The following is a 22,575-nucleotide window of genomic DNA, read 5'->3' as shown; positions in this document are numbered from 1 at the left end:
CAAGGAATTATATTCACTGTCCTTTATATAAAGAGCTACACAACAATTGTTTTTCTCAATAATTTTTAAAAAAGTTTTGCTGCAGGAAAAAGCATTAGTCTTCCTAAATAAACCTCATGTGCTTCTTTCAGTAGACAGTAAGAATTTGTTTTCTTTGCCTTCACTTCCAGGAAGATCAAAGTGACACCATTCCAAGAATACCTTAATTGGTCTCTTTTTGTCTTTCATCTTTCAGATCCTGTACTTGTACACCACCACCAGAATTACCTTATGGAAAAAACCACGGGGACGAAAGATCAGATCCTGTGCTTCCTTTTCATTCATACCCCAATCTAGTTTTCCAATTTGCAAGCCCTAATGTGTTCTGAACTTGTTCTTCTCTTCCAGCTGCCTTTACTCCCACCCCAAACCCCACCCTGCCACCACGTTTCAACTTCGGGACTCTGGTGTGCCCTCAATACACACTGCTTATCCTCACTTCCGTGACACTCCTGATGTTATTTCCCCGCTTCACAATGCCCTTTCCTTTCATCATTCCAAGTACTTGTCCCTCCTTAATTCCCACATCAAAGACTGTCTTTTGAAACTGCCTTTTGCCTGTCTTCACATCAAAGTGGCTCTACTTCTTAAGCCTCAGTTTATTCACTGGCAATGCTATAGTTTAGGCAATAAAATTACCCAGGTTCAATAAATATCCATGTACAATACATATTTAATTCGTAATAAAATTTCTTCTATTCAGCCAAGATGTACTTTATTCTTCATATCTTTTTTTTGTTTTTTGTTTTTTTTTGGTACTGGGGAATCGTACTCGGGTCCTTGCGCTTGCGCAGTAGGCGGCGAAAACGCTGAGCTAAATCCCTGGCCCTAGTCTTCAGATTTTAAATTAGGAACTTAAGTAATTTGTGCCTTGAGAACAATGGTCCCAGAGTATAATGTGTTTCAGAGTATCCTCCCATAGACTCCTTTGTAACAGGCAACTCAGTTTTTTTGTTATGCAACCATGTGTTATTTAACACCGTTTTAATGTGGTCAACGCATTTTTCTGTTCTCTAAATTAGTTTACAACAGTAACAGTTGTATCTTTTGTATCTTGTGCATGTTTCTGTTTTAATACTTCTGCCATGAATCTGAATTTGATATCTGCCAAATCAACTAATATGTGATTATATTTAGAGAAATGGAAGATACTCAATATTAACAGTAGTATTGTATCTTATGCCATTTAAATTTTCATGTATTATCTTAGGTAAATCATAATAATACTATTAGAGAGGTGACAGCATCCTGGTCACATTAAACAATCAGTGCAAGTATACTGATATAACACAAATGGCTAAGCCTTTGGAAGGGCATTCTGTAAGACACCATAGTGTTTTGAGATTTCTCTGAGTTTCTTATTCTCTTCTAAAACAGAACCATTAATTACCCTTTTCCCCCAGCGTTTTCCCTGTTTGTGAGTCTGGGTTTATGACCCTAATTGGGTCTCTGGCTCAGGAGAGTGGGTTACTTACTTGGGAGCCACTTTCTCAAAACTGAAGTTAGGTTATATCATCCGACACACAATCTAGGGACAGGACCCAATTTCAAACTCTTTTATTAAAAAAGTCCTGTTTTCCTTCTCGAGAGGTATGAGGAAAATAATATGATTATGGAAGAAAACAAAATCTGGATGGCATTCATCATAGAAAATCCTTCTGATCATGGGCATGACAATTTATAAATTTGAGTAGGTTATGAGCCTCACTAACCTAGCAAACCAGGGAAGCAGGTAGCTGATCTTCTGCAACATTATATAGTTTCTGTCTTATCATAGACATCATATAATATATATATATATATGTATATATATATATTTGTTTAATTTTAAGGAGCAACAGAAAGTATGCCTCTTCAGTAGGGAGGGGGCTGCTGCGTTCATTCATTATCTATCTCAAATATATCTGTCAGAGTTACCTAAAGATCTTGTAAGGCCAGCCAACTTAAATTTGTCTTACATTACACAAGATACTTTAAATTAGTCTGGATAAATTCTGAATATATCCTGGATATAAACTGAAAATATATAACTCTAGTGAAGTTCAAGAGAACAAGTTCTCTGGAAAGCCTTAGAATTTATTCATTAAATAAAAACAAGCTAATTGATGTTCATGTCATTAGACATCTTAGGCCCCACAGCGAGATGCAGCACATATAAAGACATTATTCTATCCCACAGCTTTCAATCTAAAATTAGATAAACATAGGCAAGCCAGATAAACATAGCACATTTTTAAGACAAAAATAAAGTGGGAGGAAAAAAATTAAGAGTAGTGAATCAAAAAGGCAAAGGGAATTGGCAAATATTCATCTACTCGTTTTTTCTTGCAGATCTAGTTACCTCTACCAGAAGGAATTATACTGCTAAAGTCAAAGAGGGGTTTTCCGATTATGCCTGAAGGATTTAGGATCATCACTGCAGTGTTCTCAGTTTGGAGGTCCAGAAATTCCTCTCATACAGGAGTCCTTGTTTGTCCCCATTTGCCTATGAGCACTGCCTCCAGGTTCAGCACCAGAAATGAGAGCCCAGCCAGTATGTTAGGAAATACTCCCTACCTGGAAGTAACATGTTGCACCAATGCATATACTGTGGGGTACCCACACGAGCAACAGGTTGAACAGACTTCCCTATTAACTAATTTGCATTAGTTAAAAAGCCTGCTGGCCTTCTCCTTGAGGTTAGGTAGAAAAAAAAGAACCCAACCCTACAGCTTCCAAAGTTCCAGACTTCATGCTAAGTTGTAGGGATACAGATAAATATAACACAGGCTCTCTTATTTTGGAGACAGCCTATGAACATACTATTTAAAAATAATATAGTATCAAGCACAAGGACCCGAGTTCGATCCCTGGTACCAAAAAAAAAAAAAAAAAAGATATAGTAAATGTAGTACCAGAGGGGTAGTCAGGATAAAGCCCAAAGGAAGGTACCTAGCCCAATCTGGTGGTCAAGAAAGGGTTGGTTACTGGAAAAGAGGAATATTCTGAGCTTAGGCAGGAGAGTATATTTCAGAAGCCACAGGTGTATTTAAAAACAGAGGGAAGACTATGATGAATGTCATCATTATGTATATCTATTTTTTGGTATGGGGGAATCAAACTTGGGACTTTGTGCTTTCGAGGCAGCTGCTGGAACCACTGAGTTAAATCCCCAGCCCATCATTATGTATATCTAAAATGTATCAATAAATGATTTGCTTAAAAAAAAACAACCAGAGGGAAGAAAATAGGGACAAATTCTGCAAAAACTAAGTAAAAAGGACCTGAAGAAGGAATTCCACTGGGTCAATGATACGTGCTGATGGGGAGTTTGAGTGAGCTACAGGAAGCTACATGATAGTGGGTTGGGGACTTGTGTGAGATAAGACAGCAAGGATGAAAAGCTCAACTGGGAAAAGACAGTGAGTGGAAGGGGACATGTTAAAGGAAGGGTTGTTTTCTTCTTGAACAGAAAAACAGTTTTCTAACCTGAAGAAAGTCACTGATTGGAAGTGAAAAAGAGGTAACTGATAGAACAAAGGAATAGGTTATTGATTCTAGTTCCAAATCTCACTCCTGTTTTCTCCTAGGCTACACTCTGACTTTCTCTCCTGACTCTATTACCTCCCTTTCCTGAAAGACTATACTTCTTATTTCCCTTGCACATATTCAACTATACCTCCCTAAAACATGACAGTGACAACCAAATGTAAGAACCACAGAGGTTTTTAAGTCCTGATGACCAACTCCCTTACCAAAGTACTAATCTACAAAGAACATTAGTATCCTGTCTAGTAACTAGAATTCTTCTATCATCCAAGGGCATCCATTTCCTGTGTCAGGCTGCCCTAGAGGCATAAATATTGGACTTATCAGTTGGAAGATTGTACAAAATAGATTTACAAAGAAGTCTTCTGAGAGTTATTTATCCAGACTCTGGTGAAATTTGAGGGTAAGACTTCTCTGTTAACTGGAGTATTCAAACTGTTGCAGGAACTCAAGAGATCGGAGAGAACAACGGATGAAACAAGGGAATTTAGTTAGGTGTACACCCACTCAGTGGACTCGTGTCCAAAGGCTGAGCCCTGCACAAAGGAAGGACTCCAGTTTCACACATGCTGCCAAGGGGCTTGGTCTGCCTAGGAGCATGTAACTTGGGGGTGGGCAAGCAGAACAAAGGCAGTATGTCAAGCTGTGACAGTTTTGCAACTTAACATATCTCAATGGCCTTGGCCGGGTTAAAACAGGATGTTATGAGAACAGGAGGTTATAAAACTTTACTTACAGGGACAGAGTAACTGATTTTATCTGTATTAGAACAAAGAACAACAGCTGTATTGCTTAGGTTGGGGAACCTTGTTTTTAAGTCCTGCTTAAAACCCATCCTAGAAAGAACTTTACCAAATGTTGCTGACAACATTTCCAATGCTCCAAACACTTTTTCACCTTTGTTATTTAGTCATATTTTAATGACGCTCACCAGAAAATGTACCCCTACCTTCTATTACAGAGTATATTGAAAGTCATTCATTTCATTCTTAGTAATTTTTCTGTCCCCCCCATACCCCCACTGAAGTCAGGACCTTACACTTGCCAGGCAGGGGAGGCACTGCTGAGCCTCATCCCTGGCCCTGTCATGTTTTTTTGAGATAGAGTTTTTGTAGCCCAGGCTGGCCTCAAGCTTGCGATGATCCTCCTGCCTCAGCTTCCCGAGGGCTCGGATTTCAGGTGCCCACTGCACCGGGCCCATGTATGGTATTTGGTAGTTTCTAACATTGGGTATAATTTTTCCCAGTTATTGGTGATCTCCTTTCACTTTTTTTTTTTTACTGTGTTCGTGCCTTTCTTTACAACGGTTTAGTTTTTCATATTGCCTCTGTTCAGTAAATTAATGAAACAACCAAATTGTTTTCTTTTAAACCACAATAACGGAATTTTCACCTTTTATTTTGAAGAAAACCAATCTAGAATCTAATAGAAAACTGTCAGAGCCTGATAAAATACTAGGACTTTAGTACACTGCTTTTAATGGTTATATGATTACCAGAGAACTCATCTTAAGCCTCTTGAGGCCAAGAATTTGTTTTTTTCTCATTTTGCTTACAGATACAGTACTTTCCATTGGGTAGGCAGTGAATGTATTGATGAACTGATTTTAACCACAGTTCTATTAGACTGAACAGTGATTTGTCATTTAGTAACAGATGTGTCTTCCTAAACAAGTTTTGTCTTTTGCCTAACAAGGCAACTTGTTTTCGAAAAATATCCTAATTCTACTAAGATCCGCGATTGTGTAACATTCTGTTGGTTAAAATTCTAATTAAATGAGAACCGACATGAAGTACCTAGTGCACACCAGGCAATATAGTAGGCATGCATTAAAGTTTATTGAATTAAAGAAGGAATTAGGCAATTATTTAACTTGAGACTCTTCCCTTAACAGTAAAATAAAATTATTACCACTTGCTCCACCTCCCACACAAGATTGCTGTCACATGATGTTTATGCAAGGGTTTTAAAAACTGTAAAAGCACATTATTAAAGTGGAATTTGTATGTTAATGTCATTCCTACAGCCAGTTGTTTATGGGTATCAATTCATTAAAGGTAGGATTTTCATTAAAATCCTCGCTACTTCACAAAATTGCCTAAACACGTGACTGTGCTGTTTTAGGTTTATTCCTAATTTTGTCTGGATGCAGGGCTCTGGTGCCATCCATATACGAGTGACTGTGAGAAACTCACACTCTGCGGAGAAACATTCATTTTTCTCGACTGTTTTTCTACCGCAAATAAACGTCTGGCAGAAACCCCGTGGACCAGGAATCCCACCCGCGCACTCAGAAAGTGACAGAGACCCAGCTCCGCGTCCTCGACTGCTGCCACGGTGACCGGCAGCGTCCCGCGGCAGGTGGAGGTCGGAAGGACGGGGACCCCTCCCTCCGGGTCCGGGGCCCGGCGGTTGGGGTCCCCGCTCCGGCGGCCGGGACCCGGGGACGGCTGGGCCGGCAAGCGGCGTGGCCGTTGGGACTCCAGCTCCCGGCAGGCACCGCTTCGGGACCGACGCGCGCGGCGGCGCTGCCTGCTGGGACTCGTAGCACGGCCGGATAGGAGAAAGGCAGCCGCACGGCTCCCTCTGCGCTCGTTTCGGAAACGGCCCGCGGGGGACCGCACCGGCCCACTGGGGCCGACGTTCCTGGGCGTAGGCCGGCCTGCCGCGGCAGGAAGAGGCTCCGCCGGCCGCGCACGTAGGAGTGGTGGGCGCTGAGGAACCCGGAAGCCCGCAAGCCCGCAAGCCACCCTCCGCCGCTGTGACGAGCAAAACGCTCCTCGTGGGTGGAGGGAAGGGGCGGGGTGGAGGGAAGGGGCGGGGCGTAGGAGGGGAGGAGCCGATCTGACCAGGCCCGCCTTCCCTGCCCCCACGCCGGCGCGGGCCCCGCCTCCGGCCGCAGTGCGTGCGCAGAAGCCCCGCCCCTCCGCCTCAGCCCCACCCCCACGGCCGTAGCCGCCGCCGCTGCCACCTCTTCTTTCCTCTCTTCCTCCTCCTGTTTTCCCTCCGCCCCCTCGCCTCCTTTTCTCCGCCTCCTCCGGCGCTGACGCTCGCGTAGGGCCCTGGCGTCAGACGCGCGGGGGTGGGGGCGGGTGCGGCGGGGGGTATAAGAAGAGGGTGCGGGAGGCGGTGCTTCCTTCTCCCCGGCGGTTAGTGCTGAGAGTGCGGAGTGTGTGCTCCGGGCTCGGAACACACATTTATTATTAAAAAATCCAAAAAAAATCTAAAAAAATCATCTAAAAAACCCAAAAAAATTTACAAAAAATCCGCGTCTCCCCCGCCGGAGACTTTTATTTTTTTTCTTCCTCTTTTATAAAATAACCCGGTGAAGCAGCCGAGACCGACCCGCCCGCCCGCGGCCCCGCAGCAGCTCCAAGAAGGAACCCAGAGACCGAGGCCTTCCCGCCGCTCAGACCGACAGCTCCAGCCTCTCCTCCCCTCCCGGCAGCCACCCGCCCGCAGCAGCGGATCGACCCCGTTCTGCGGCCGTTGAGTAGTTTTCGGTTCCGGTTGATTTTTGTCCCTCTGTGCTTGCCCCCGCTCCCCTCCCCCCGGCTCCGGCTCCGGCCCCGGCCCCTGCACCCGCTCTCCTGCTCTCGGAAAGGTCGCGGCCTGTGGCCCTGCGGGCAGCCGTGCCAAGATGAACCCCAGCGCCCCCAGCTACCCCATGGCCTCGCTCTACGTGGGGGACCTACACCCCGACGTGACCGAGGCGATGCTCTACGAGAAGTTCAGCCCGGCCGGGCCCATCCTCTCCATCCGGGTCTGCAGGGACATGATCACCCGCCGCTCCTTGGGCTACGCGTATGTGAACTTCCAGCAGCCGGCGGACGGTGAGCGCCGGGAGGAGGGCGGCGGGCGGGCGGCCATGAGGCTCGGGCGGCAGCGGGCGGCTAGGCCGGCGGGCCTGGGGAGGGGGCAGGCGGCGTGTCAGCCCCCAGGGCCGGCGGGGACACGCTCGGGCGCCAGGAATCCTGGCCGGGGCCCCGGGAGCCGCGCTGCCTTGCCCCGGGGACCCGCGTAGCCGGCAACGCTCGTTCCTCGCCTGCCGGGCCACTTCCTCCTTTGCGACCATTTTCTCGTTCTCGGCTGCTCTCAAACTTTAAGGTGATGACGCGCCGGGAGGGTGGGTGAGGCTCGATCCTTGAGCCGCGCTCCCGCCAGAAGGTGCGGGTTGCCCCTTCCCGGGTGGGAGGTGGAGGCTCCCACCTGCGGGCTCTGGCTGGCGTCCGGGCCTGGGAGGAAGTGCGATCCAGGGCTCTCAAAACACGTGTTGAACCCTGTAACCTCGCAGGCCTGAGGCCTGTTCCGTGGCTGGCCCCGTGTCGGGGACTGGGGCGGTGGAGTCGCCAGGCCTTAGAATAAAGTTAGTGGGGGGACATGGGCTGGTGGCCCTCAGGATTGAGAGTCCAGGCTTATGGTGGTAGTGGCTGATGGACCTAGAAATGGAAATTACCACCGAGATGCGTACTTAAGGGTTTTCCTGTAGACTAAGCGTTTCTCTTGCGTTTTACATCAGGTTGATGGGAGGAGGAATGTGGAGGAAGAACTCTTTGAAGGCCGGTTTTCTCCGGCAACTTAGATCATTTTAATGAAATCTGACCTGAGTTTTATAATGCCACTGATACGTTGAACATATGTTTTCTTCTGAAACAGTTCCTGCGGTTTTGGAGGGATATTTTGTTTAAAATATTTTGACTAATTTTAGTTGTACATAGTAATGTAACCTAGGTTGCATTCAAGTAAATCGTGTTTCTCCTACTTTTAAAAGTATTCCAGAATATCATGATCTTTGAGGGATGATAGAATACAAAGTAACAGATTAAGTTGAGCTTTTGTTTTTATTTGAAGTTAGCAGTTCACAAAAACAAAATTTGACAGTTAAGGTATATGGCCTGATGAGTTACTAGGATTTCTACATCTGGATCAGTTGATTTCAGGCAGTCAGGTTCATTTATGTGGCCTAGTTTGTTTTTCTTCCAGCTGCTTGGATGTGTAACAAGTATTTAAAATTTGAGGGATTCATTTTTATTTTAGTAGAAAAAGCCTTAAAGGTGGGATAGACTTATTTATTCACTTCATGGTTAATGATGAGTTTTGCGCTAGGCAAAGTCAATACCAAGATTTTGGGTGAGCAGAGTTTTGAGTGACACAGAGGCAAAGTTGTAAAACAGCGCCATAGCTGTAGGTTTCCTATCCTTTTGCTTTGTAAGCAGTTGCTTCATAACAGTTTTCAACTCTGGGCAGTGTGTATCACTTTGGGGCAAGTAGTCACAGTCTTCAAGAGGAGGAAGAGAAAATTTGAATGAATTCTAGATACTGTAAAATGCTAACTTGGAAGTTCTAGTTTGAGTTTAATATTTTTAAATCAGAAAATTTGGAATGTGAAAAGTTGAACTTGAGGTTGCCATGGTTACAGTAAGGTGTATATACTTTAAGATTATACTAGTAGACAGGTACCATAACTGCTCAAACTAATACAGCATTTTTCAACTTTTAGTTTTTATACGTACATTTTAACATCATTGAAAATAGTTTTTCAGGTTTTCTTTCCTTTTCTCAAGTTATTTTTTAAAATTTATTGCTGCATTGATGATTTGTAGAATAGCTTCTGAAAGTGACTAGTATTTAATAAGAGGTGACTCATTCAAAAGAAGCCCCAGCAAAGTCAGCTAAAAAAAAAACAACCTGGGGGCGGTGAGTAGGTGTGGTGAATTGGTAATGAGCTGACAGCCGATTAGCACTGTTTTCTAGAAACTGGAACTTTCATTTATAAAAAGAAGTAGCTGGAAAATGTTTCCTGTTGATAACTTACAGTTAGGTTGCCCTGGAATTTAGAAATTGTGTCAGGACTTCAAATGGGCTGTTTTTCCCCCCTGTAGAGGTAGTCTTAAGGTTGTGTTTTTTCTATTTAGGGTCTCCATTTTAGTAAATGTTCCTGTCATGGTACAGGTATGTATAATGAATGCAGTCTTCATAGACTGAAAGTAATTGTAGGGTAAATTCCAGCACAATCTAGAAATAACTGAGAAAATCATCAGTTAAGTAAACCAGTGATCTAAGATAAAATTAGTTTTGTGTATCAAGAAAGCATGAAAAGTGGATTGAGTATTGTAGACTATTTCAAAAATTCTTTGATTATTAAGCAAGTATGTCCAGCTTCACATTAGTTTTTGAAGGCATTCAGATGTTCTAGCCTTTTTGGCATGGAAACCCTCCCAATAGTTTAGGAAGTTTTGTAAGGAAAATGTACTGGTCAATGTATAATATTGGTAGTGCTGCTGAGCAGTAAAATGAGCAAAGTTTTGGCCAATAGGAAGAAGTTAAAGTGTTCAAATAAAGAAGTTGCTTTTCAGCCTTTTGATAATCTACAATTGCCTAGTCTTTTTTTTTTGATGAAACACAGGGCCTCACTATCTGCTGCAGGCTGGCCTTGAACTCGCAGAAATCATGCCTTAGCCTCCAGAGTGTTAAGAGTGCTAGGATTACAGGTGTGCACCATGATGCCCAGCTACCTAGTCTTACACTGTTCCTTAAGTAGATTGAATGTAAAAAAATCATGGTTTCATGTTGAGCAAAAAGGTGCTTTTAAATTTAACGGCAGTGGAAGAGTGTTTCAGAAATGTGTTAAGTACTAGCAATATTAAATTTTTCAAATTTTGGAATTCTGTCTTTGCATTATATAATGTAAATGTAGATGAGTGTTTGGTACTTGAAAGGTTCAGCAGTCTTGAAATTTAAGTTCAGCAGTGAGACCTTGTGCCTACCTACTCTACCCACCATAGCTGATATTTTTTGTTGTTTTGAGATAGAGTCTCTTACGTAGTTCAGGCTGCAACTCACTATGTAGCTCATGCTGGCCTCAAACTCTGTAGCTCAGCCTCCAGAGTGCTGGGATTACAAGTGTGCACCACCATACCCATCTAGCTGGTGTAATTTTAAGTGGCCAGAAAATGTTTTGAAGTAATACTTAATTTGAAAATTTCCTTCTTGCAGCGGAGCGTGCTTTGGACACCATGAATTTTGATGTTATAAAGGGCAAGCCAGTACGCATCATGTGGTCTCAGCGTGATCCATCACTTCGCAAAAGTGGAGTAGGCAACATATTCATTAAAAATTTGGACAAATCCATTGATAATAAAGCACTGTATGATACATTTTCTGCTTTTGGTAACATCCTTTCCTGTAAGGTAAGCAAAACTGTGACAGATAAACATTTATAATGTTTAGCTACTTTTAGTCTGGTCCCTAAAATAACAACTGCTGTTAATGGCTGTCTTTACTAAATATGGTACATGAGGTTAGGTAGCTAACATTGTCTCTGAACACTGAGATGTCACATCAACAGCAAGTAATGAAAAAGAGTATACATTTTTCCCTAGGTGGTTTGTGATGAAAATGGTTCCAAGGGCTATGGATTTGTTCATTTTGAGACGCAGGAAGCTGCTGAAAGAGCTATTGAAAAAATGAATGGAATGCTCCTAAATGATCGCAAAGTGTAAGTAGAGATATTGAGTTGGTATTTCAGTACAATTTTTATTAGTTCCACGGTCACTTTTAAAGTTAATACATTTGTGTTTTGAATAGAGATAACAGAGTGAAAATGAATCACATTTGATAGGTTTTATAATTGTATTTTCTCCACATTTGGTATGACATGCAAATAACAGTGAATTTAATGTAACTGGTCAAAATGCAAACCATAGAGAAACAGAATATAGGTAAGCAGAGAGATATAGCTTTTTCAAATAAATTCATTGTTGAAGAACCAGGAATCCAGACATGTTTTCTTGAGATGCTAATTCAGTTAGCCCATTTTATATTTGAGGATCCTGAGTGTAAAATAATTTGAGTCTATGTATTATTCTGACAGATGAGCAGACCTACAGACCCAGTGTGCCGAATTCTCAGTCTCTTCTCTTGGCCACTGTTTATTGATGGGAGTGTAAAAATGAAGCAGGATTAAATCAGAAGTTTATACAAGTTGAAAAGTCACCAGCTTTAATGACATCTGTAAGGCAGTTTGTTAAATACAAATTTTATGATCTAAGAAATGATGAATCTTAATCTGGGTAAATTCACCTATAAGGTTGTATTGTAAGTAACCTGAGAGTTCTTACTGCTGTGTGAACTACAATGATAGCATGCACTTTGGATTGTGTTTTTGTAAAGCAGCTAAATCACTCTAAACACATCAGGTAGTCTTATGTCTGGTCCCTGATTATGGAAAGACTTCGTAATATATAAAGAACCCTACAAGTATGTAAGAAAACCTGCAAACTCTCACTAATGAAAATTGTTTACAAAGTCTTTTATTTTGAGAAATAGCTCTTTTTTAAAATGAGTTTAATAATTCATCATTTGATACTACAGGTTGAGTGGGCCCAAATCAAAAATCTGGGGTCCAGAGTGAAACTGTTAGAACCCAACATGATGATCGAATCAGATGTTGGCATATTTCAGATTTTCATATTAGGGTTGCTCAATCAGCAAATATTCCAGAACCCTAAACACTCGGGTCCCAGGTGTTTTGGGGTTACTCAACATGTGCTCAATAAGCAACACTTTAGAGAAAAAGTTTAAAACAATGTCCAATCCTGGGACTGTCCAGGTGAAGACTGACTTACTGCTGGTTTGGGATATATAAAGATGAAGCATTTTGGAAAGTAGTTTTAACTATATGTATAAATTATCTTAAGACCTTTTTAAACTATAGTTTTTGTAGTTCTACCGAAGAACAAATGTAAAGTTGGCCAGCATTATGGGTACAAGAGCAGAATGTTGTGGTTCCACAGTGAATGTTAGTTCCCATTGAGAACATTAAATGAGACGAATAGGGTGGAGAAGCCCCACCATATTTTCAAGGAGGATACAGAAATGAAACCATTCTCTATTAATGAATGTTCTTGAACCACTAGAGAAGGAAAAGACTTAGTTACAATTTGAGAGTGGGATCAGGGCAGATTGTTGTTCTCTTTTACTTAACTATTTGTTACTGTGTTCCAGTGCTCGCTTCAGCACCACATATACTAAAATATTACTGTGTTCCGTGACACATGTACTGTTATTATATTAGGGAGTTTTTCAAGTCATGCTATTAATAATGCCTCAAGAATTATGCCAGGCCATTGTATGCTACAGCACAAAATTAGGAAGTTAAGGTTTTCTATTTAGAGGATGGCAAATAAAGTGCAAGAGACACTTAAAAGCAACAATGATGAAAGCCTTTACTTAGGTCTTTTCATTGGAATGTACACAGTTAACTTGTATTGATAGGAATCCCCTTGAAACCTGGGTTAGCTAGAGAAGAAGGAAAAGTATATTAAAATATTTGGGTTTAATCTGAACTATGTAAAGTAGAACCTAATGTTATAGTCCTTACATATTTTATTAGATTTGTTGGACGATTTAAGTCTCGTAAAGAACGAGAAGCAGAACTTGGAGCTAGGGCAAAAGAGTTCACCAATGTTTACATCAAGAATTTTGGAGAAGACATGGATGATGAGCGCCTTAAGGATCTCTTTGGCAAGTTTGGTAATGTGTCTGAATTAAATTTTTATACTCAAAGTTCTGAGTAATTGCTCGATTTCCAGTTTTGCCTTAATACTTGCTAATGAAAGAATAAATGAGACTTACATGGTACTTAAAAAATACTTTTTGCAGTTAGTTGAATTAAGCTACAGGTCATTATAGTACAGAGTAGTATGTAAAGAGAATTCTGTATAATTTAGATGAAAAGTGAATAGCATGAATAGCACATAGGTGTAACTGAATTAAAATAGATTTGAGGACCCAGGGTGTGGAACGCTTGCCTCGCATGCATGAGGCCCAGGTTTCAGTCCTCAGTAGTGCCCCCATCACACACACAACACGTTTTAGAAGGTTTTACTGCATTAAGATGCTGGACTTAGTGCACTTGTAGAGCCCATCTCATCAGAGGCATCCATTTGACACACTCGACTTGCAGTGGAATGCAGACTGTACTTAAGGGCAGGCAGACCAGCCAGCTTTAGGATATTCGGCCAGCTCCCACAGCAGCATGGTTGAGTGATTTAGAATAGTGACTCAGACATTCAGGTTTTCCAGTGATAACTCCTTGGGATGGTCTAAAGCCATGGGATCTTAAAACATTTTTTTCTTGCCTTTCAAAGTAACTTTATTAATCTTGAATTCAGTGAGGTATGAACCAGGTTTAACTTCAGTTAGTAGAGTAAGATGAGAAAATGAACTTTTTTGTGTGCATTTGCAGATGATTAGCTTGACCTCACCTTTTGGTTTTCTCTTGTTACAGAAGTGGTTTGTTTCTAGTACTTCAAATAATAATTAGGAAATGAAAAGTTTGTATATTGCCAAGCTAGCATGCCATGTTGAACCCTCCTTTGAGAACAACAGTCATTTTGCCCAAAGTTAAATCATTCAAAATGTAGAAAGTTGCATTTTACCCCAAATTCTTTGTGGCCTTTTTATATATGTCATCTCTCGATTCCAAATCTTTTAAAACCAGAAGCTATTTCTAAAGTTGGATTTTGTTAACAGTTATCCTAAATGAATAATGCTGTGTGAGTCAGTGCCATTATGTCAACGTTTGAGATACTTTCAGCTTTGTTTCACAAATCAGAAATTTGATGTATGGCCTTAGAGGCACATTAAAAAGAAAGGGTACCTGTGCCTGTCCATCTTCCAAATTCTCTAGTCAAATGTGATTTTTTAACTTTTTCCTACCCTACTTGCCTGAGATATCACCCACGTCAGTGTGTCTTCCATTTGAAGGGGGGTGAAGGGAGACACAGCTCCCTCTTCCAAAGGGTCCCACTATGTAGTTCCTCTATTCCCTATTATATTGGACCAAGGACAGCGTAAGAGTCTTTATTCTGAGATCAAAGAAACACCAAATTGTTAGCTTAAAAAACAGCTCTGAACTAAAACTAAGAATAGTACTTTAAGAGTTGGGTGAAGTATATATACCTCAGAATGGAAGGAAGAATTTTTTGTCTTTTACAGAAATGTATTTACTTTCTTTAGTATAAAAGGTATTTGAAGAGACTGGTGTCTGGAGTATGGGAAGCTTGGAGAATGTTCGGGGTCTTAGCATTAATTTATCTCATTTTTTCCTCCATGGCTTTGCTTTTGTATGTTGATGTGAAATGTATAAATTGTGTATGGAATATTTTTGAATTATTTAAAAAATTTTTTAGGACCTGCCTTAAGTGTGAAAGTAATGACTGATGAAAGTGGAAAATCCAAAGGATTTGGATTTGTGAGCTTTGAAAGGCATGAAGATGCACAGAAAGTAAGACTTAAATATAATTAAATACAGTGTTGTTTTTCTGTACTCTGTAGTGAGGGAGGATATAAAAATGTGTTGTGCTTGTGTTCAAATTTATATGTATGCCAGTGGCTATTTTACATATCTCTGTGCTTTCAATGTTGTGTTTTGGACAGGGTCTAGCTATGTAGTCCAGGCTGGCCTTGAACTCACTGTAACCCAGGCTGGCCTCAAACTTAGAGCAATTCTCCTATCTCAGCCTCCTGAGTGCTGGGACAACAGGCTTGTGTCACTATGCCCAGCTTGTTTGCGTTTTTATACATTGATTTATTTTACATCGAAAGCCTATATTTGCCCCTAGACTTCTAGATCATGGGAGGATGGGTTTACCTTTAACATTTTGTAATTTAATAAATTGTTCTTGGGCTGGGGATTTAACTCAGTGGTTCTGCCGCCTGCCTCAAAAGCACTAGGTCCAGAGTTCGATCCCCGGTACCCCCCCCCATTGTTCTTATTGTTAAGGAAATAAACTTTTATAAGTTGTTGATTAAGTGTTTTGATTTCTCTAAGGCTGTGGATGAGATGAATGGAAAGGAGCTCAATGGAAAACAAATTTACGTTGGTCGAGCTCAGAAAAAAGTGGAACGCCAGACGGAACTTAAGCGCAAATTTGAACAGATGAAGCAAGATAGGATCACCAGATACCAGGTTCATTTTTAATTGAACAAGCAAAATAAGACAGGGATGAGGAAACCTATTTTACATTCATTTCAGTTACTGCCAGGTAACTGAGGGTTTGAGAGTGGGAAAGAAGAAATGTGGGATGGGAGAAAGTAATAGCAGGTATGCTTTAGGTATCACTGTGGGCTTTTTCCTTTTTCTACAGTTTTCTTTAATTCTGTTTAGGGTGTTAATCTTTATGTGAAAAATCTTGATGATGGTATTGATGATGAACGTCTCCGGAAAGAGTTTTCTCCATTTGGTACAATCACTAGTGCAAAGGTAAAGGCATATAATTTTTGTTTTTTTTAAAGATTTGTGGACAAATCCCTGAATATGTAATGTTTACTTATTTTGTAAACAAATAGTCAGATAATTTTCTTCCAAAAAAATACCAGATCTTCATTCTAGAAATCAAGATTTTGCCTCATTATTTCTAAAACTTAATGGTTTACTTTTGCAGATGTTCTGAGCTCTTTCCTAAGGAAGGCTGCATGGTAATTGATCATTATATGATATTGACTGTTATATACGAGTTATTTTACTAATTAAAAAAGACAATTATTAGGCTACTATAATTTACTATAGCTATATATCTCCAAACCTCTCCCTAACCAATAAAACTAGAGATGGTATATCTCTTTACTTGAAGTCAGATTAGGAAGCAGTAATAGGGTTCTGGTCCAAATTCTGAAGTGTGCTGATTTAAGAACCTCAGGTCTAAGGTTTTTGTCTATTGCCCCATAGTTTAAGAATCTCTTTATGCAAAGTTTTGTACAGAAGCTACTTTGCCTGGGGCAGGGGAAGAGTGCACAGGAAAAAATTTAATTCAGTGATCTGAAATGACCCCATGGCTGGTGTTCCTACTCAGCTTTTTCTGGCAACCTTATTGACCTAGGGGCTTCTAGATAGAAAATTGGATAGGGGCAAAGTGGGTGGCTACCGATTGCAAGTGCTATGGTGTCCTTGTATTTCGCCCTGTGCTTTTCTAAGAGTACTTGGAATATGATAGAATATTCCTGAGGGTCTCTGTGTTCCATGCAGTTTCTAAGAAGTTGAATTGAATATTGTGTGTCAGTTTATGTTTATTGTAGCATACTGTTTTTTAAAGGACAACTTTTATTAGTCTTTTGTCGATTTTTACTTAAGGGAAGTGAATTTATTGGCAGGAATTTATTTTGGAGGAGGAGGTCATTTGTTAATGCTATGTAAAAAAGTTTGTCAAGACACAAGGATAAGCAGGAAAGGCAACCCTTCCATCACCCAGTTTTAGTCTGTTAAAGGAACAGTTAGTTTAGGGATTTTCCATACTGGAAATCCCATACCTGGTTAATTCCCATACTGTTCAGAGGTTTTTTTATATGTGTATGAACAGCTTTTAGAAAATGGGATCATATTATGTACATAGTCTGACTTGCCTTTTTACTTATAGACACAAATACTTATTTCTTTTAGGTATTTTCTTTTTTGCTAATGGCTAAATATTCATTTGTTTTACTGTACAGTACTTGGATAGACATTTGGATTGCTTTGTGTGTTTCCACTGTTAGAACCATTGCTCTAATAACATTCTTACATCTAAATTTCTAGAATTGGAATTCTAGTTAGTAGTAATACTGTATGTATTTAAAATCGTGACAACCCAAACAGTCCCAAAATTGGCTGAATAAATTTCCATTGTTCTTGAGTTCAAAGTCATGTCTCATTTTTTTTAATTTTTTTTTTTTAATGATGTGCTTTCATATGTTTACTAATTTTGCCTTTTCTTTGCATTTTTCTATATTGGGTTAGTTGTCATTGCATTGATTTAGGGAACATTTCTGTGCCAGCCTTTTATTTTGCAATTACTCCAGGTTACTGCAAACAATATTCAATAAATACTGGAAATCTAATGTTAAATATCTAAGGTCTTGAAAAGTTGCTATTGTGCTGCTTCTCCTTCTGTTTCGCTTCCCCCAGCTCTCTTGCTTGCCTAAGAATGCAAATGTATAGCTTTCCCTTAATATTTGGGGATTAAGGAAGCAGTAATTAATAAGCCTAAGGGAGTGATTTCAGCCCTAACGGGTTTAGATGTTTGACTGTAGTTACCTCTAAATGGTAATGCTCTCTTAGTGCCTCATTCTACCACTGTATTAACTTTATTTGTTTGTTTCCTTTAAATAGGTTATGATGGAGGGTGGTCGCAGCAAAGGATTTGGTTTTGTATGTTTCTCCTCCCCAGAAGAAGCCACTAAAGCAGTTACAGAAATGAATGGTAGAATTGTGGCCACCAAGCCACTCTATGTAGCTTTAGCTCAGCGCAAAGAAGAGCGCCAGGCTCACCTCACTAACCAGTATATGCAGAGAATGGCGAGTGTACGAGCTGTGCCCAACCCTGTAATCAACCCCTACCAGCCAGCACCTCCTTCAGGTTACTTCATGGCAGCTATCCCACAGGTAGGTTTTAGGAAGGAGAACGAAGTGGCCTTGATTGTGAATGATGATTGAAGTGTAGGAAACAGTGCCCAAGGGTGTGTGAGGGTCCTGATAAATGCTTTTGAGAACATAACGTTAGTTACATTTGCATTTTTCTAATGCTGATAAATTGGCTGGCTTGCTCCCTTACAGACTCAGAACCGTGCTGCATACTATCCTCCTAGCCAAATTGCTCAACTAAGACCAAGTCCTCGCTGGACTGCTCAGGGTGCCAGACCTCATCGTAAGCCTTTTGATTTTTTTAATTAAGACTGGAAATTGGATTAAAAATACACATGAGGCAAATTAGCTGTTCTATTTCAGTAGTATGTTAACGATTGCTTTTCATAATTTATGGATGTTCGTTTTCAGATTTTTTTTTTTTTTAAATAAAAATCAGAGTGCTTTACCTCCTGGCATAGTGAAGTAGTAACATTTGTACTGATTTTGGGAATAGATTAAACTCTTCATGTTTGGTTACTAAGTAGTTTTTTTGTTTTTGTTTTTTTGCTGTGTAGTTCAGGCTGGCCTCAAACTGATGGCAGTCCTGCTTCAGCCTCCCAAGAGCTGGGATTACAGGCATGCGCCACCACACCCAGCCAGGCATTTTAATTTTAAGCCTTGTCCTTTGGAACAGAGCTGGTATTGCAGGAGCATGCTTCGTTATCTTTGATACTAATAAATACTACTTATTATATGAATTCATATTTTTATTTACTGATAACTGATTCGATGAGTGGGAAGATACAAAGTTGAAACTGCTTCTAAAAATTTATATTTGGTCACTTTTAGGCTTTTGTGCGAACCTCAGCTCTAAAAGAGCAACATAACACTTTGAGGTTTCCCAGCTAATGTATGCTCCTGTCTTTAACGTAGCATTCCAGAATATGCCCGGTGCTATCCGCCCAGCCGCTCCTAGACCACCATTTAGCACTATGAGACCAGCTTCTTCACAGGTTCCACGAGTCATGTCAACACAGCGTGTTGGTGAGTTTCATTTAATCCTATCTGTAAAAATTGATTCCCAGTTCGGAATAGCAAGAAAAAAATTGAAAAAGGATGTTTTTATATTTCAGCAAACACGTCAACACAGACAATGGGTCCACGTCCTGCAGCTGCTGCCGCTGCTGCTACTCCTGCTGTCCGCACCGTTCCCCAGTATAAATACGCTGCGGGAGTCCGCAATCCTCAGCAGCATCTTAATACACAGCCACAGGTTACCATGCAACAGGTGTGCATGTAATCATTTCTCTAAAAGTGGCAGTGCTTAGTGGAAATAGACATGAAAGCAACTGTTCGATACCTGAGCGCTAAAGCTATGTGGAACATCTTCATAATAGATGTTGTATGTAGAGTGTTTTATGTCTTATACTAAGAAATTAGACAAGCAGTCACCATCCTGAATTGTGTGGTTTGGGAGTTGTTTGGTGGAGATGTCAGGGAGAAGTGAAGAGAAGTTTAGAGTGTTTGAATTGAATAAGTATCTTCTGATGTTAGGACCAAGGGTGGTTGCAACAGAATATGAGTCCAAAGAATACTCTGGGTCTTCTTTGAGCATATTGGTATTTATTAATGGCTACCTTACCCTCCATTTCTAACTTTCAGCCCCAACTTGTATATATCCAGCAGTTTTTATCACTTTGGTGATTGTCCGTTGGTGACTACTTGTATGTGCTATTCCTTCTGTACTTAGAAGTTTTCCTATTTTATGTCTAGCCTGCTGTTCATGTACAAGGTCAGGAACCTTTGACTGCTTCCATGTTGGCATCTGCCCCCCCCCAAGAGCAAAAGCAAATGTTGGGTAAGTGTCTGACTTTGTCACTTGTGGAGAGTAGGAAATACAAGGAGCACTTCCTCTGTGCCTAAAAGTGACAGCTGGTGCTGTACAATGATTATAATGGCAGTGAGTCTACCCATCTCAGTGCTGGCGAACCTTTTAGAGACAGAGTGCAACACTGTAATCCAAAACCCATTTATTTATCGCAAAGTATCAACACTGCAATTAAACCTGAATACTGAGGTTGTAGTTTAGAAAAAACTAAACATTAACATTTTAAAAAGAAAAACAGTGACACTTGTGCCATAGGTTTGCCACTACTGATACTGATTAAAGTAGCGGAGAGCTAATAATAGTCTTGTTTGTTGGTAATGGTTAAGGTGGTAGAGTGTTACTTACCATGGGCCCAACTCTGGTTTTTGGCTTTGTTTTGTTTTGTTTTGTTCCAGACAGGGTCTTGCTATAGTTCAGGCTGGCCTTGAACTCACTATATAAGCCCAGGCTGGCCTCAAAATCGTGGCGTTCCTCCTGCCTCACCCTCCCAAGTGCTACAAACTCCATTTTTGGAAGAAAGAATTTGAACCAAATAAATTGAGAGTTTTGATTTGTTCAGAGCACAGATTTAACAATTTAATGTACAAATAAGTTCTAGGAATAACTTTGTGGCAGCTCTTGTTCTCTTTTTCCAGTGAAGGACATAATGAAATGGTGAGTTACGGGTTACCATATATAGATACTATACACAAGTAAGGTTTCTCAGCTGAAATGTAGTATGTGGTAAATGGCATTTTTTATGTGTGATTTACTTTTTTTACTGAAGGAGTTTGAATGTTTTCAATTCTAGGTGAACGGCTGTTTCCACTTATTCAAGCCATGCACCCCACTCTTGCTGGTAAAATCACTGGCATGTTGTTGGAGATTGATAATTCAGAACTTCTTCACATGCTTGAGTCTCCAGAGTCTCTCCGTTCTAAGGTAATTTCAAATTTATCGTTTGTCTAGTTGGCTCTCAGCCTGTGCCTTCTATAGTAATTCTATAGAACATTTATGTAGTGCTTTATACATACAAATCAGTCCTATGAGCTTCAGAAGCATTGATTGTGAATGCTCATAGCAACCTGTGGTGCTTTTTGTCCCATTTTATAAATGGGGCAACTGAAGAGCAGAGAGGTGAGCAACTGGCCCAGTGCTCACAGTGCTGGGAGGTGGTAGACTGTTCAGATCCACTTGGTTTAGCTTTAACACCCGGTCTCTAATTCCTGCTGCTTACAACAATTCTTCATTTTCATCTGGGAATAAGAATTTTCCTTTGTGGGAATTTATCAGTTGGAAACCATTTTCAGTTATTTCTTTACTAGGCTAGTTTGGTTGGTTGGTCTTTTAGGTTGATGAAGCTGTAGCTGTACTACAAGCCCACCAAGCTAAAGAGGCTGCCCAGAAAGCAGTGAACAGTGCCACTGGAGTTCCAACTGTCTAAAGTGAGTTTTCCCTCTCTGAGTCATGTTTCCCAGCTTGGTTAGAGAGGTGGACATATAAAGGAATTAAAGGAAATTTTACCTGTTATCCTGGGGTAGACTCACATACGGTGTTGCAGTTTATATTAAATGGCCTTAACAGGTTGGCTTTCAAAGTTAAAACCTTTCTTTATTGGGTGGTGGCTACAACAGTTGCCCTTGGTACTGCTGCTCTGTGCTATTCCCATGGGACAATGTGATGTCACTGCATAGTTTTGTACGTTTAAGCTCAGGACCAGGAATTCGCAAGGCCTTTTTTCAGAGAACTGGTAGGAATTAATAAGCTTCGTGGGCCATGTAGTTTCTCTTGAAATTATCCTGTTGCAGTGTAAAAGCAGCTGTGGATGTAAATAAAACTATTTACAGAGAAGGACAGCAGACTATTTGACTATGGGCTTTAATTTGCTACTGACAAGTGCCAGTATTCCTCCTCTTAATTTTTTTCCTTACCTTTACAGATTGATCAGGGACCATGAAAAGAAACTCGTGCTTCACCGAAGAAAAATATCTAAACATCGAAAAACTTTAAATACTATGAAAAAAAAACATTGCAAAATATAAAATAAATAAAAAAAGGAAAGGAAACTTTGAACCTTATGTACCGAGCAAATGCCAGGTCTAGCAAACAGTGCTAGTCCTAGATTACTTGATTTAAAAACAAAAAAATACAAAAAAAAAATAGTAAAATATAAAAACAAATTAATGTTTTATAGACCCTGGGAAAAGAATTTTCAGCAAAGTACAAAAATTTAAAGCATTCCTTTCTTTAATTTTGTAATTCTTTACTGTGGAATAGCTCAAGATGTCAGTTCTGTTTTAAGTAACAGAATTGATAACTGAGCAAGGAAACGTAATTTGGATTATAAAATTCTTGCTTTAATAAAAATTCCTTAAACAGTACACGGCTATGCTTTTTTAAAAATTTAATTTTCTTGGCATTTACATGTGTGAACGGGTGATATTAATGTTACAGAGCCGGAAGTGGTTGACATAGTCTCTTTGTAGAATTCAGAGGTGCCTTGGTTGTATGTTAAAAGGCATAGACCATTCCTCTGATGCATTTTATGAACCTAGATTTCCATATGAGTTGTCAGAAAGGTGGCATTAGTTTAAAACCTTACTTTTAGGCGCTAAGAAGTGAGCCCAGCGCTTGTGCATACTGAGCATGTGCTCTGCCACTGAGCTCTACACCACAACCCTGGACTTTACTGTTGAAAGGTCTTTGGTTTAGTAGTTTAATTTCCATAAACTGGAATAACCTTACCACCCAAGATTTT

General features: G+C 40.4%; 1 protein-coding gene across 2 annotated transcripts; it reads left to right on the top strand.

The window, feature by feature from the left end:
* The first annotated feature begins 6,104 nt into the window (after positions 1-6,104).
* Pabpc1 (poly(A) binding protein cytoplasmic 1) lies at positions 6,105-22,198 on the top strand. 2 transcript variants are annotated; one of them, XM_004850169.4, is made up of 15 exons: positions 6,105-7,400; positions 10,564-10,757; positions 10,950-11,065; positions 12,962-13,101; positions 14,763-14,857; positions 15,404-15,541; positions 15,740-15,835; positions 17,717-17,989; positions 18,161-18,251; positions 18,884-18,994; positions 19,084-19,238; positions 19,724-19,808; positions 20,629-20,759; positions 21,169-21,262; positions 21,757-22,198. In XM_004850169.4, exons 1-14 carry the CDS (start codon positions 7,208-7,210, stop codon positions 21,259-21,261), a joined length of 1,911 nt encoding a protein of 636 aa, XP_004850226.1. In that variant the 5' UTR covers positions 6,105-7,207; the 3' UTR covers position 21,262; positions 21,757-22,198. The 2 variants fall into 2 exon arrangements, with proteins under 2 accessions (XP_004850226.1, XP_004850227.1); XM_004850170.4 differs by having other exon boundaries at positions 6,703-7,400; positions 12,962-13,092.
* The last annotated feature ends 377 nt before the right edge of the window (positions 22,199-22,575 follow it).

The sequence above is a fragment of the Heterocephalus glaber genome, unplaced genomic scaffold (genome assembly GCF_053883595.1).
Source record: "Heterocephalus glaber isolate CG9 unplaced genomic scaffold, H.glaber_assembly_v1.0 deba00001555, whole genome shotgun sequence".
NCBI lineage: Eukaryota > Metazoa > Chordata > Mammalia > Rodentia > Bathyergidae > Heterocephalus > Heterocephalus glaber.
This window is presented reverse-complemented; position numbering and strand designations above follow the sequence as displayed.